At 33.9% G+C, this 14,222-nt stretch overlaps 3 protein-coding genes across 6 annotated transcripts; all 3 read right to left on the reverse strand.

Moving 5' to 3' along the window:
• Positions 1-693: 693 nt before the first annotated feature.
• LOC141706906 (NADP-dependent glyceraldehyde-3-phosphate dehydrogenase) lies at positions 694-4,153 on the reverse strand. The gene is made up of 9 exons (XM_074509791.1): positions 3,893-4,153; positions 3,164-3,357; positions 2,919-3,047; positions 2,706-2,825; positions 2,375-2,511; positions 2,141-2,296; positions 1,499-1,877; positions 1,127-1,243; positions 694-1,037 (listed from the first exon to the last, which is right to left on the reverse strand). Exons 1-9 carry the CDS (start codon positions 4,035-4,037, stop codon positions 924-926), a joined length of 1,491 nt encoding a protein of 496 aa, XP_074365892.1. The 5' UTR covers positions 4,038-4,153; the 3' UTR covers positions 694-923.
• A 1,465-nt stretch (positions 4,154-5,618) lies between these two features.
• On the reverse strand, positions 5,619-7,723 carry LOC141706908 (small ribosomal subunit protein eS12-like). 4 transcript variants are annotated; one of them, XM_074509792.1, is made up of 5 exons: positions 7,601-7,723; positions 7,386-7,425; positions 6,295-6,592; positions 5,991-6,056; positions 5,619-5,849 (listed from the first exon to the last, which is right to left on the reverse strand). In XM_074509792.1, exons 2-5 carry the CDS (start codon positions 7,391-7,393, stop codon positions 5,790-5,792), a joined length of 432 nt encoding a protein of 143 aa, XP_074365893.1. In that variant the 5' UTR covers positions 7,394-7,425; positions 7,601-7,723; the 3' UTR covers positions 5,619-5,789. The 4 variants fall into 4 exon arrangements, with proteins under 4 accessions (XP_074365893.1, XP_074365896.1, XP_074365894.1 ...); XM_074509795.1 differs by having other exon boundaries at positions 7,386-7,421; positions 7,601-7,685; XM_074509793.1 differs by having other exon boundaries at positions 7,539-7,648.
• Positions 7,724-8,386: 663 nt separating this feature from the next.
• On the reverse strand, positions 8,387-13,271 carry LOC141706909 (uncharacterized). Its single transcript, XM_074509796.1, has 8 exons — positions 13,110-13,271; positions 12,684-12,772; positions 11,107-11,170; positions 10,423-10,500; positions 9,688-9,764; positions 9,521-9,587; positions 9,335-9,442; positions 8,387-8,743 (listed from the first exon to the last, which is right to left on the reverse strand). The coding sequence occupies exons 1-8, from the start codon at positions 13,179-13,181 to the stop codon at positions 8,714-8,716; spliced, it is 585 nt and encodes a 194-aa protein (XP_074365897.1). The 5' UTR covers positions 13,182-13,271; the 3' UTR covers positions 8,387-8,713.
• Positions 13,272-14,222: the final 951 nt, after the last annotated feature.

A 14,222-nucleotide genomic window follows, 5' to 3' on the forward strand; every position in this document is an offset into this window, starting at 1 on the left:
TGGTGAGATTTGAATCTGAAAACGTTTTTATATATTTATAAATAATAATATAAATATTTGTTATTGATGGGATTCGAACTTGAAAACTTATTGTTGTGGAGTGTATTTTTTTTTTTAGCATTTGTGTCTAACGTTTTTGATTATTTGAAGAAGATCCGACGGTCGTGATATAAAGGGATAATTAAAAATGAGGGGTTAACCAAATTACAAATTATAGTTCATCCCGGTTATTGTTATAGGTGAGATTCGAACCTGAAAACTTAAATGTTAAATGTATCTTTATAAATAATAATATAAATGTTTGTTGACGGGACTCGAACCTGAAAATCCGGGGATGTATTTTTTTAGTATTTGAGTTTAACGGTTCTAATTATTTTAAGTATTTGGGTGTAGGGTTAACCAAACTTTCAGCTATTACATTTTAAGTATTTGGGTATAGGGTTAACCAAACTTTCGGCTATTACAGTGTGTATATATATAATAGTATAGATTTGATTTTGTGAAGTTTAAAGTATGGCATCGGGAGAAAGATGTGTGGACTAGAAAGCGAAAACAATCTGCAGCCATAACTCATTAGCATGTTATAGTTATGGGACGTGACTGTAATTTTTAAAAGCTTCTAAACCATTTGCAGTAGCTTTGTGTGTGTGAGTGTGTATTAGCATGTGTTAAACCTACTAGCCTTTCGCAAAATAAATATGTAACTTGCACTCCCAAGTACTTTATTCAATCTTCTTTGTCAATCAACGCTCATAACTCATTACTACAGCAAATCTCATGAAAGATATTACAAAAGAGAGTGAAAAGAAATGGAATATGCTGCAACTTGAAACATCCAATGAGGTGCTAAAACTGGGATGTTGATTGTCTCGCAGCTACATTTGCAACAAAGTGATAGATTATTATTTGCATGGAGGTGGGTACTAGCCCATGGTATAAGAAGGGGAAGGCAAGTTAATAACAGTGGTCTTAATCTTTGTCATCATATTGATGCTGTTTGTGATGCCCTGCGATCCAATTCCACTGTCTTTCAATCCCTGCAAATGAAGCATATCTCTCTTAAAATTGATTCTTAAAATGTATGATGTTTACTGATAAACTGTAGGTTGGTTTGAGTTGGTTTTACCTGGAATGGAAAATGATCTGGACCGCGAGCTGGAGCTGAGTTAATTTGAATCGTTCCCGACTCCATAGCATCACTGATTAACATTGCTTTGTTGATGTCCCTGGTGAAGACACAACCCTGTAGTGGTCATTGGCAAACAAGTATAAGTCAGTAATAGCAACAATTTATTTTGACAGGGTCGATTAACTTCTTTCTTCCTCTTTGGAAAGCAGACTGGATTTTAGCAGAGGGTCGCTGAGGTTTAAAACCTCAAATATCTTGTTACCAAGAGGAAAGGAATATCCACTAAGCTACGATGTTAAGGATGGTTACTTTTAGTTTTGCCTTCAAAGGAGAGGTTCGTGGTTAAAAATTAAGGTGAAGATTGTGTACCTGGAGGCCAAAGTTGCTAGCATTGCAATGGTGGATTCCTTCTTCAGCAGAGTTGATTCTGATAACTGGTAAAATAGGTCCAAATGGCTCCTCCCATGCTATCCTCATATCAGGCTTAACGTTATCTAACAACAGAGGCCATATAAGGTTACCTTCTCTCTTATACTCCTGGCAAAATGTTGCTCCTTTCTCTTTAGCATCCTTGACCAATCCTTCTATGAAGTTTGCAGATGATTCTGAGACAACGGGAGTGATGTCTGAGTTGTCCTCAGGTGGACCAACTGTCAGTTTCGCCACTTTGGCATTCACTTTCTCGACTAGAGTGTCGGCAACTGATTGCATCACCAAGATAACCTTGATAGCTGTGCATCTTTGACCACTGCATGAAGATTGAGATATCAAGCATTTGAAAGGAAGCTTTTTCTAGACAGGCAGACAACAAATGATCTATAAGGTTAAGGTTATGTTCCAGCCAGTATATTACTGTAATTTCCTATGGACCGTTTCTAGGGTAATAAAAATGATTTTCAGGGTCCCCAGTCCTAAGAGCTAGGGGTCCTAGAAAAATGATTTCCGAGCTCATAACCTAGAAAAGGATACAGTTCATGCTATGTGTGACAAAACCAGAAAATATATACATACCTGTAAGAAAAACCTCCTTTGATAACATTGGACGCTACTAAATCTAGATCAGCATCCTCAAGCACAATGCACGCATCTTTTCCTCCCAGTTCCATCTGTAGAGGGACCATCCCTGCTTTCTTTGAAATTGCAATGCCGGTATCACCACCTGTAAAGCTGTAGAAATAAAAGAGGCATTAGTAAAGATATGGGAAACTGATGCCAATAACAGACAGTTCATGAGCATTGCTTTACCTTATACAGTTTACACCCGGGTGCATTGTTAGGAAATCTCCTATTTCTGATCCTTTGCCAGTAATACAGCTGATCAGGCCTTTTGGGAAACCAGCCAAGTGAAAGCAATGCACCATATGCAGGCAAGCCACAGCCCCCTGTTGGCAAAATTGTAATCGTAATCTCTTTATTTGAAGTGATAAATTACTTTGTTTGTGAAGCACAAGACACTTCTAACAAAGTGATCCTAGCTACTGGACGCAATATAAGTTTGTCATTGCATGATATATAGGCTAGATGATATCTATGCACGCACTTTGAAGTAGGTATCATAGTTTGATCTGAAAATTACCTGAGTTGGGGGTTTCAGAACAAGAGCGTTTCCTGCAATGAGTGCAGGACCAATTTTGGAGACAGCGAGATTGACAGGATAGTTGAAGGGTGGTATGGCTAAAATAACCCCAAGTGGAATCTACATTTTTATAGATGCAATTGACAATAACAAATAAGTATAATTATTTTAAAAAGGTTCTGGAACTAGGTGAGCAAAATAGTGGACATGTACCTTAGAGGTAAGGCAATACTTGGTCCTTTCATTTCCAGGAAAACTATCAGACACCAAGAACTTCCCTTCTCCTAGTAACCGAACTCCTTCTTCAGCGCAATAGGACACCAGATCACCAGATCTTACTACCTTTATTAAGTCACAGATTCAGACCACATTAAACATATATGAAATGTGACAAGTTGCATCATTGAACAACTTTGTAACTGAAAGTTTAACACTACACACATATGTTCACATAGTACCTCTGTAACTGAGTCCTTGGCTGGTTTTGCGATTTCCTTCACTAAGCAATCAGCAATTGCTGCCTTGTGCTCTTTGAGGATTGCAGCTGCTTTGTGAAGGAGTTCTGCTCGCTTCCAGAGCGGAGTTTTTGCCCACTGTTTTTGTACTTTTTTCGCTGTTTCCATAGCCTTGTTGACCTCTTCTTGCGTACAAGCTGATAATGACACAACGAAGTAACCAAATTGAAATTACGACATATAAGTTTTTCCAAATCATAAACTCTGCACTTAACCTTTTAAACAATCCACAAGTCTTATCTTATATACAAAAAAAAAACATCAAAACTCTTAATTCTAAGTTAGATTAACCCGTTTTTAATTGTTAGAAGTTGAATTTTAGCAACTCAGGTTAATCATAAAACTAAGATTCCTTGCCTTAAAAATTAAATTTACATAATCCCCTAAGGCTGTCAGGTAGTTTTCTCATTTACTAACTTAAATATGCCATAAACTAATCGCGAAATCTGCATTGTTCAAGTAAATCATGTTTACTCGCACCATGACAGTACAAACATTAATATAGCTGGATCACAAAGCAGCTGAAACTCTTAGTTATATGTTCTGTAAATCTATGCATGAACAAACTTTAACACATGCAAATGCACAGGATCCCTACAAATACTTGTACACAAAAATGTTGTTAATAATCAAAAATCCACATGTGCAAGGGACTGATATGTAAATAAATACCTTGGACCTTAAACTGAGTCATTCTGGTAGTAGGATTAATGATGGCAACAGATTTTCCAGAAGAGGATTTCTTCCACTCTCCATCAGAGTAGTACTTAAACACATCACCTTCAATTATATCTGCATACACACCACTTCCAGCCATTCTTACAACACTACTTCTGATCCTGAATCAGCAGACCTGATACAAATATATAGTTTTTCTTATGGTAAGAAAAAGAATATGATGCAGGTTCTTGTTGTGGCCTGGCTTCAGTTATCTTGTCCTTGTGATATATATAAGAGAGTGAGGTGAGCCACTGGCTAACTATGTAATCCATTTGTTTTCAACTCTTGACACTATTTTTTTAATAATTTACAAGATGACCATAGTATGTGAATACAAAGTGGTTGTAGACTTGTAGTTTGTACTCACTTGGTAGTTGAAAATTCAAAGTTGGTCACTTATTACACCCTCAAATACAGTGCCTTTTTTTTCTTTATTACTCCTCTTTATTTCCGGTTAAATTCTATACATTACTTCCTGATACGTTTTTCAATTTTTATTTAAAATATAGTTTCACAATATTTTTTTAATTTTTTTTATAAATATTTTATGTTTAAACTTTTAGTCGCAAAAAAAAAATTACAAAAAACAAATTATACTTTATAAAAGCCTCGAAATGCGTGCAAATAGTGCACGTATAAAATCCGTTGGGACGGAGGTAATACTAAATAAAATGAAACACTGCTTTTTTTAGGTAGGTAAATGAAATTTAAGTTAAAGTAGAGTGTTAAAGTGGAAAAAGGACATGATAATCATCAGTTCAAGTTTATTTGTAGAAACACAATTAGATCAATTTAGGGTATAGAATTAATTACATAAACATGTGTGGATATTCCAAAAAAGTTGGAACCGTATAAATATAACACAGCTAGCATGTCATGCACCACCATATGTATCTCTCTATCAGCATGGGCATGTCAACAACAAAACAACCCTTTGTGCGTCTCTTCCTTGATTCTAGATGGTATGCTACATAAAATGGCCACAATCATACCTTATCTTCCTTCCCTCATTCCTATATTACTCTCCCGTCGCGATTAATAATTCAAATGGTTAAGAGTTTATCATATATCATCTTCGATTTGACTCTATCTCACCTCAAAAATATCTTATAACAAATACTCAAATTGTAAGATTATAAAAAAATATAGTCTTCCTTTTTCGTTCGGAAAAAAAAAAGTATTCCCTTAATCCTTAATATCAGATAATACAGTGTAATGTATTGAATGAGTAGCTGAGTGGTGGTTGATGATTATGTGGCTAAAATAGTTGTAGTTTCTTTTCATGGTCCATTTTAGAATAAGACTCTTTTGTTTCTATGGTCCATTTTGAATCAGACACTGGACTCTTGTAGAACCACACACAACGCTCTACAATGCATGGCTTGTTTAACCCGTTAGACCCACCACAATGAGATATAAATTTCAACGGACCACAAACCCATTTTGTAGGTTGGAGTATTGTTTGTGGATGTCACTTGATCTGGATAGAGATATCTGCATCCTTTTTGTGCCATCTTTTTCTTTTCTTTTTCACTTTTATCGATTTTTCTTAATTTACAAGTTTTAGCATCATCATAATGTCTGCAGTTACTGAGACCTCACCTTAGCAGCTGAAATCTTCTCATTCAGAGTCTATTTCTTTTTCTTTTTTTTAGGACTGAAATGCAAAATACATCTATTTTAAGGCAAATCTTGCAGACTAAATATTAATCCATTAAATGTATGAGCATAGTGCAAATAAAACAGGAGAAAATAAGCATCCCCAGTACCACTGAAATGGACAGAAACAAGTGTGTGTCTAACAGTCAAAAGTCTCGTAAACAGAAACAATCCCAATGCTCCACAGTCTTTAGTTAGCCTTCACATGTGCCTGAACTGTATTGAGCCCTTCACTTTCTTCACCATAATCCTGCAAACAGAGTACATGTTAAGGTGATTGGGTAAAAAAAGTGCATATACTTGGTGTACATAAACAAAACTCTGGGAATGACAGGATAATCAGCAGGGTGGGCATGACAGAGTTATTAATTTTTGATTCATTTGTCCTTACCTTCACAACAACGCAAGAACATCCAACTACCTTCCGAGCATTGCCTTCAGAATCAATCTTACATAGCTGTATACAGACATTAAAAACAGATCATTATTGAGTTTACAAACTCCCCAAACCAATTTCAATTACTAATTAATTTATCCTCTAACAAATGTAATAAGCAATAAAGATGAGCGGATAGCAGAAGATGGACTTTCTGCTTCCATTGATCGTGAAGGCGAATAGCAGAAGATTTTACAAATAATTTATTATAAGGGATGGGGATTTGAGGTGTGTATATAGAAAGGTGTCAAGTACTTACACCAGCCCACTCTCCAAGAGTTTTTGCACTTGGAACTGTTATCAAGCTGACATTGTTATCAGCACAAAGTGCTTTCACTAGTTTAACATAATCTGGCTGGTTACAATCCTCTGCAATCACACAAAGCTGGGCAGCATGCTTCTCAATCACTTTTGCACCTTCATGGAGCCCGCGAGCTAGTCCCGAATGTGCAAGTGATTTTTTCAAGACAAGTTGCAAGGCTGTCATAATATCCATGGGCTCACCTAGAGCTGGTGCTGCTGCTGGAGCTGGAGTTTCCACAACAACTGCATCTTCCCTGCAACAACAAACTAACAATTAAAATGGTAGATAGATAGTTATATAATACAATTCATTTTATTCAACATAATAAAGATACATAGACGTAGTCACATAGAGATAATGGCATCTGGATATATGTTGTGTTAGCAACATAACATACTAGAGGTTCATACCAGGTGACTATTTGCAGTGAGATAACAACAATTATAGATTGTATTAATAACATCTAGCATTAAACATAAATAACCATTTCCAATCATAAAAACAAAACAGCTTTATAATTAATTTCTTCTTGATGCAATAAGGCTTTTAACCCATTTCATTTGAACGGCTAAAAGTCTACAACAAAAAAGATAACAAAGAGTAGGGTTCTAAAGGTCTTTCACTCATCATCATAGGAAAGAGCCATTGATTCTTTTTCGCCAAAATAAAACTAAAAATACATTTCCATCATCCCCGATAAAATTGGACAGACTATACGAATTTTCTTCTACACAGATGTTGCATTTCTAGTCAAAACTCGTCAGGGCCGAGGAAGAGCAAAACACCATGTACAGATGCTCTATGTATCACACAAAAAACTATAAATTCCGATTATTCTCCAAGATTCTGATCGGCAATTATAACTTGAACAAATAAACCAGTTACAACATTATTAACCATAATGCAAATATCCGCAATCTATAAACTCGAGAATAAGTAAAAGCATAGTCCATAAAAAACCCGAATTAACATGCCGAAAAAAATGGTAAAAACAAAAAAGACAACATAGAAAAATGGAATGAGTTACAAGTGGTTACATTACATACCCTGACATGTTTGGTGCTTTGCAAATAAGCAGTTACCTTCCTGACAGCAAAAAAAAAAACAAATATGATTAGGGCTTATTACTAATCAAATGTAATGAAAGCATCATAAAATGAAGTACTAATTAAATCAATTGAATCACTAAAAATACTTACAGATACATACATGTTTGATGCAATGAAAAAGGTGGGGGTGTAATAATTGAGAGAATGCTAACCTACGATAAGAGTTTGGTCGGCGACTTTGAACTCGCTTCTTCCTCAAACTTTTATGCGATTGTGCTCCAAAACCCTAGCGCCCCCTTTTAACTCTGTACTCTCATTTTACTTTGGGTGGGCCTCACTTCATATTCACATTTCTTTTTATTTTTTGCATTTTTTTTAAGAATTGAACGTTTTAATTTTCTAATAATGATTTGTTGAAAATAAATAACTCCTCCACAGGTCAAGGTCCTTGCTTTTGTAACGCCAGAGACACAAAAATAGGTACAAAAATTTGTTATAAATAATGTAGCATGTTTGATGTGACATTATTAACAATAGTATGTGAGGGTACATTTTTATTTAACAAATAAAAATTTGACACGTTTTATTTGTAACTATTTTGAGAACCAATTGTGTGCCTAGTATTTTTCTTTTATATATGTGTACTATATTATAGGGAAGTTAGATCAAAATTGACTATACATAATTATGACAGATCTGTGAAAGATAGTTAAATTACATTTTTTTAATTATGACAAAATAAATATATAAGAAAAATTATGTATCAATTTTATAACATATTTATCTTGGATCTCGACTAATTTACAACTTTGTTTTTTTTTCTATGCTCCAACCCCTTCTGAGCAAAAGCACCAAACTTAGTTTTCATCCAAGGTGCTGAATGCTGCTGATACATGAAAACCACAACCATCTTATTTTGTGTTTTTCAGACTGCAAAAGTACTACATCTACAGATGAAGGGTATTTGAATGGCAATTATCAAATTTTAACAGAAAATATATAAAGCAAGACCGGCATCCAGTACTAAAAAATGAAGCCAACGATAATAATTCCCGAAACACAGCTCTGACACCTAATTCTACTGTAAACAAACATCTCAGTCTTGCGTTGCTGACTCAATATGTAGTTTCTTTACACTGAAATTAAAATATAAATCTTTGACAGTTGAGCTCAATATATCAAATCTGACAGTACTGATTGTGCCACATATATGAGACCAAAGTCAGCCATGTATCACCATTTCTTCCACCATCCACCAAGGAAGTAGCTACAATTGACCAGCTCTTTAAACATAAAACATATGACAATTTAAGTTCGCCCAGATGTCATCCTAATCTTGCTTCTCTTACTAGTACCTGAAAGAGGTCAAAGGGACGATATTAAAAGCCAGGAAACCTACAATATCTATGTAAGATTAAAAATTAGACATATGTAGGTCTGATAGCACCATAAGAGCTGAAATTTAGTGACTAAATTAAAATTATAACAGTTATATGGTTCCACTCTGCTAATGTGACTTTACCAGAAATAGTAACTCAAGTTGCCATTTAATTAAGATGGGTCGTGATTTGTATGTGGCAGCAAAATAACAACAAAAAAAGCTCAAAAAGTTTCTTTAATAGAAAAATATTTACAAATAAAATCACTTGTTAACAAAATACAGATGTTGTGAATGCAGCTTTTTTTTACCTTAACCAGTCAAGTAACATGGTGCCCTAAAGAAAACTATATAACATAGAAGATCACGTTTCCTTGCCCCCAACCACAAATTATATACAATCAGTACAAACAAAATTTAGCTACTTGCATTAAAAAAAACCATCAAAGAGATCTAGGGCCTAAATCAAGTATAATCATTTTATAATCTTGATTTAATCAGGCAAAGTTTTGAAAGAAAGTGCAAAGAAAATAAATTTATAAGGAAATAACTTCAAACTACAGTTTACCTCTTCAGCAAATTTTATTAGAATGGTTGTCCGAGGTCGTTGTTGCCCTTCCACTGGTACAAAATGGGCTGTTACTACAGCAGGAAACCCTGCACCGTCCAGAACACCCTTGCAAGAGAAAAGGAAGATCCTTTGAGCATTTAACTTATACATTATTGATGCAGTCAGAGCCAAGAGAATACACACCCTCACTATTCCTGCTACAAAAGCCCCACAATTAAATGTTCCCATATCTTTTGGTACTGAAATAAACCTACATTCAAAACCTAAAAAGTCAGATACATATCACCTAAGATGCATAGCAAAAATTATATACAACTACGACGTGGAAACAAGCAACATCATGAAGATACCTATTTACAAGGAGCTCCTTTTCACTAATCATGTATTCATCTTCATGTTCAGTGCCTTTTTCAAGTGAGTCGGCTACCTATTAAAATTTAAGAAAATTTGACAGTAAGTGCTCAAATTATTAAATCACGACAGTGTAACTGGAACACAACTTGTGAGGCACGTTAATAAATTTGAACTGATCACTTGCTTAGATGCTTGACTTGTAAAGCATGTATTATTCACACTGGGCAACTTCTGTAACATATCCTAATTACGTATAAATAAAAGGACTGTCCTTGAATACTATACTAGAGACATCATTTTGAGTTTTGAGCATACAGGGAGAAGTTTAGTAACTGGCGTTAAAAATATTATATTAAGCTATATATGTTAATTAAGTGCAACTAACCAGTATATGATTATCTGAATCCTCTGTCCTCCCATCATTTATCAAATTAACTGTGGGCAATGAGATGGCATGTATCTATTTATGCAATAATAAGTTAAATCCAAGTAATATATATTCAAAAAATTATGGTGAGAGCAACAAACAGGTTGCATGAAGTACCCATGTTCCTTCTCCCACTCTGAGAAAATACCTATGCATATGTGGCAAGCTGTATAGTATAGGACATCAGACAGGACTCGACATATATTTTCATCATCAAAGTTAATTTCTCACTGTAACCACTGCACACAATTTTTTTTAATGATACACTACAGAATTAACTGAAGTGCTAAGGAATTGTACAAACCTTCCCAAACAACACCTTCCATACTGTACTGTGCACGAAAGACAATATACCCAATAAGCGGGTCTCCCTTCTGTTTCCCTGTGGCATTAGAGAAACCACAAGATTGGAAAATTACTAAATTATTAATAAATCTTGCAACTAACATGAGAAACTTCAGATATGCCAAATGTATAGCCTAACAAAGTATTGAGAGTATTTAAAATCAATTGAATAGAGTGTGTAATTTTAAGACTAAACTCCCCTCTGGCCTCTACAATTAGGGTGTAATATGTTTAGGCAGATTTGCTATGTTCATCAAAAAATGATTTGGCGAGCATAGTTCAAGTGCCAAATAGTCAGAAAAGAATCAAGAAAATCCTAATTATATAATGTTTAAAAGAATTAATAAAATATATAGCTAGGAAACTCTGGTCGCCACACAATCATCAACTTACCAAATACCAAGTAACTTTCTAGTATAAGAGCCTTCCAGCTGATTTCTTTGAATTATTTTCTATATGAAGTTTGAACTTAAAGCACATTGACGCATATGTACATAAAGTGTATGAAGAACAAAATTTATGCTCAAAATGCGAACTTTGTGCCGCTATTAATTTCATCGCGTCCAAACTGTATCTTTAATGTGTCAAAATATATACTTCATACAAAGATGCAGGGTACTAGTCTACTAGCATAATGTCATACCTTCTCTCTGTGACAAAGAAGTTCCAAAACACGTGCCCCAACAGAATATCCTGCATCCTCCAACCTGTACACCATCCAAATAGATCACCCGGAATAGACGTTGTCATTATCATATGCAACTTCCAAATTAACCAACAATGTAACATCTTTGTTATATTTGAAGCAAAGACCTGTATTTCATATATTTCTGCTTTATAAAATCTAATAGGCATAGAAAAATCAATGAATTATTTTATTATGTCAGATATCATACAAAAATGTTAATATCCGCATAACAAAAAATAAACGGTCAGTCTCGCTACCTCTTTAGTTGCCGCCCCCTACTTTATTAGTTTAGACATTCTGAATATGTCTTTTTATCAAGTTAAAGGTGTTTCAAATTTCTTAATCCTTACACAGCAATGCGGCACTTTCAGCTAGTACACAAAATTATAACGTTGAAGATATAAAACTTTAGACCGAGTATGATATACTAAGTTCACAGGTAGCTCTGTAAGAGAATAGCTGAATACTTACTAGTATGGTTTGTCAGACAAAAGATGATCAAACTCTAGTCAGATGTTACTGATCTGTTTTCCTTTACATTTTTCTTAAAAATCTTTTAAGACAGGCAACCTTTTTTGATTGTCCTATCAATACAACTTCAAATTTCGAATATTGCAATGTCTACGGTCATTGTTATGAAGTCGAATGGAGATAGTTTAGTCAAACACGTAGGAGGTAAAACAAAGGTGAGTTCTGGACCACTGTAATTCCAGAACCTCTTACAATGCTGGTATGTCTTCATATAAATTTTAAGTTGGAGATGTACTCTTTTAGAATATGTAAATGTTACCTATCAACAGAAATGACGGGTTAAAAGATATGTAATTTTAAACGTAAATGAACTTGTTTTTTTGTGGGGAATCTGTAAGCAAATATGATTCATTCAGAAACTTGTAAAACTTGACTTAGATCTGTTAAATTCAACTTCAGTGTGTGTAGTTTCACCTAATATCCCTCATAGTCCATTCTCTTCTAGGAAGACTATATACTTGTGGGACTTTTGGATGCCTTGGGAGTTGGGACTACTACATGCACGCACATAGAATACATTATTAACCATGTCAATTTTCACTGTCAAGTTGAAAGAGAGCTCCAGTCATATTTCTGCTTAAAGTACTATAAATAATACTTAAAGCTCCCATGTGTGCTGTTGTGCATCCATCCTTCTTTCAAGTCAAACTCACTATAATTTGGTTCTTCAGCTCTGTTAGATAGAAGATGTCTCTAAACGTCACTAAGACTAACAACCGGTTTAAGAAAAAAAATATACAAATATAGCTGTAATCTTGATAGCTAATATTGACCTCAGCATTTATAAAGAACATACCTAACAAACTATTAAGTAAAAACAGATATTCTTTTTGGATGACTTCAGAATTATTCAAGCACTCCCTATGACTTGTACCAAACCTCTACAGATTGCTGCGCAGTAAATAAATAACTAAACAAAACCGCAGAATCATATATTAATTACACAATTAGATCCAAATAAAAAAAAGCATAATCAGATCAGGTAGTCCGTAATTACTTACCTCCGCTCTAATTCAGCAATATTATCAACCTGCGTCTGATTATACTGGACAAGCTCCGAAAACAGAAACGCAAATGCACTCAAACTGACCTACAACAAAACAACAATCACTTCTTATCTTTTCAAAAAACAACCAACACAATTACACAATCAAAATCCAATCCATATTATACTTCCACAACACGTAACATCATCGAGTCACACACACTGCCTCCAGACTATATCAGTTAGCTAAACCTAGTTAAAATGCTACAATAAGCTACTAGAATGGTTCAATTGGATACATAGCATCTGAAATTGAAAGCAAATTAGTAAATAATCAGAAATGAGAATGATGTATGGATAATCATATATACATATATGCAATAGATCTGAAAAAGCAGATGAAGTAGGTACATATATATTATATATGTATGTGTGTGTATACCTCTTGTTTGCCTTTACTCATAGGTCTGTCGAGGATGTTAGCATATTGTTTGTTCTTCCCCACTCCGATCATCTTCTCCGACGATTGATTATTGCGCTCTCTCTATCTCTCTCTCTGTCTCTCTCTCTCTGCTCCGTGATTTCTCACTTTAGAGTTACTATTTTGTCCCTATTTTATTATTTTTATTCATATTATATTGGTGTGTTTCAAAAAATTCGTCAAAATGTGAATCTCTATCCTACCACGGTAATCCGAACTAGGAAATATTAAAACCGGTAAAACCGTTTATAGTGGTTCAGTTAACCGGACCATTTACAGATAAATGGTTTGATTATGGTTTTCAATAAAATAAAATTGTTTAAACCAAATCGGACGGTTATATAATAACATATGAAATTATAGTATATACGTATAATTAAGATTATAAATTATGTTATTGTGTATGTGTGGGTTTATATCATATTAAACCAACAATAAATTTTTAAATACAAACTTGAGAAAATTGTTAATATGTCCTAGTTAAACTCTAATTCATATTCTTAGTACTATTTAAATTAAATTTTAAATTAAATTAAAGTATATGAAAGTCAAATATAAACTAAATATTTATAAATATATATCATAGTACTTATATGTAATATATAATACTGATATGTAATAAATTTAATATTGCAATTATTTAAATATTTGTTTGATTGTAAATTTAATAAAAACGAAACAAAAATAAATGATTAGGTTCAAACTGTGGTTCGGAATCAAACCAATTCATTATTATATGGTCTGGTTTGATTTGGTCTCGGCGTTTAACTGGTCTGTTTGATTTTCATTTTTGAAACTCAGTTCTTACTGGTTCGGTTCCAAAAAATGAGTTTTGAAAAACCGTAACTGATTCGGTTCCAAAAATATGAGAATTCGTGCCAAATCAATCTGTAAGCACCTCTAATATTATATTTTTACAAAAACACTAACTCATATTATTTTAAATATAGTGAATATTTTACCATATATTGGGATGGAAATCGTTTGGTTAGGTCGAAACATAAACATGTTTAGTAAAACTTAAACCCGAATTCGATTTTTTTAAATCCGAATTCAAAAATTTTTGAATCACTA

Source organism: Apium graveolens, chromosome 2, assembly GCF_009905375.1.
Source record: "Apium graveolens cultivar Ventura chromosome 2, ASM990537v1, whole genome shotgun sequence".
In the NCBI taxonomy this organism is placed as follows: domain Eukaryota; kingdom Viridiplantae; phylum Streptophyta; class Magnoliopsida; order Apiales; family Apiaceae; genus Apium; species Apium graveolens.

Coding starts and splice junctions, on each gene's coding strand:
- LOC141706906 (XM_074509791.1), bottom strand. CDS start 4,037: ATGGCTGGAAGTGGTGTGTATGCAGATATAATTGAAGGTGATGTGTTT. Junction 3,048..3,163: donor CCAAGGACTCAGTTACAGAG/GTACTATGTGAA, acceptor GACTTAATAAAG/GTAGTAAGATCTGGTGATCT. Junction 1,244..1,498: donor CTAGCAACTTTGGCCTCCAG/GTACACAATCTT, acceptor TGACCACTACAG/GGTTGTGTCTTCACCAGGGA.
- LOC141706908 (XM_074509792.1), bottom strand. Junction 6,057..6,294: donor CTCTTGGAGAGTGGGCTGGT/GTAAGTACTTGA, acceptor GTCTGTATACAG/CTATGTAAGATTGATTCTGA. Junction 5,850..5,990: donor GTTCTTGCGTTGTTGTGAAG/GTAAGGACAAAT, acceptor CTCTGTTTGCAG/GATTATGGTGAAGAAAGTGA.
- LOC141706909 (XM_074509796.1), bottom strand. CDS start 13,181: ATGATCGGAGTGGGGAAGAACAAACAATATGCTAACATCCTCGACAGA. Junction 12,773..13,109: donor TGAGTAAAGGCAAACAAGAG/GTATACACACAC, acceptor GTTTTGTTGTAG/GTCAGTTTGAGTGCATTTGC. Junction 9,588..9,687: donor AAGGAGCTCCTTGTAAATAG/GTATCTTCATGA, acceptor TTTTGAATGTAG/GTTTATTTCAGTACCAAAAG.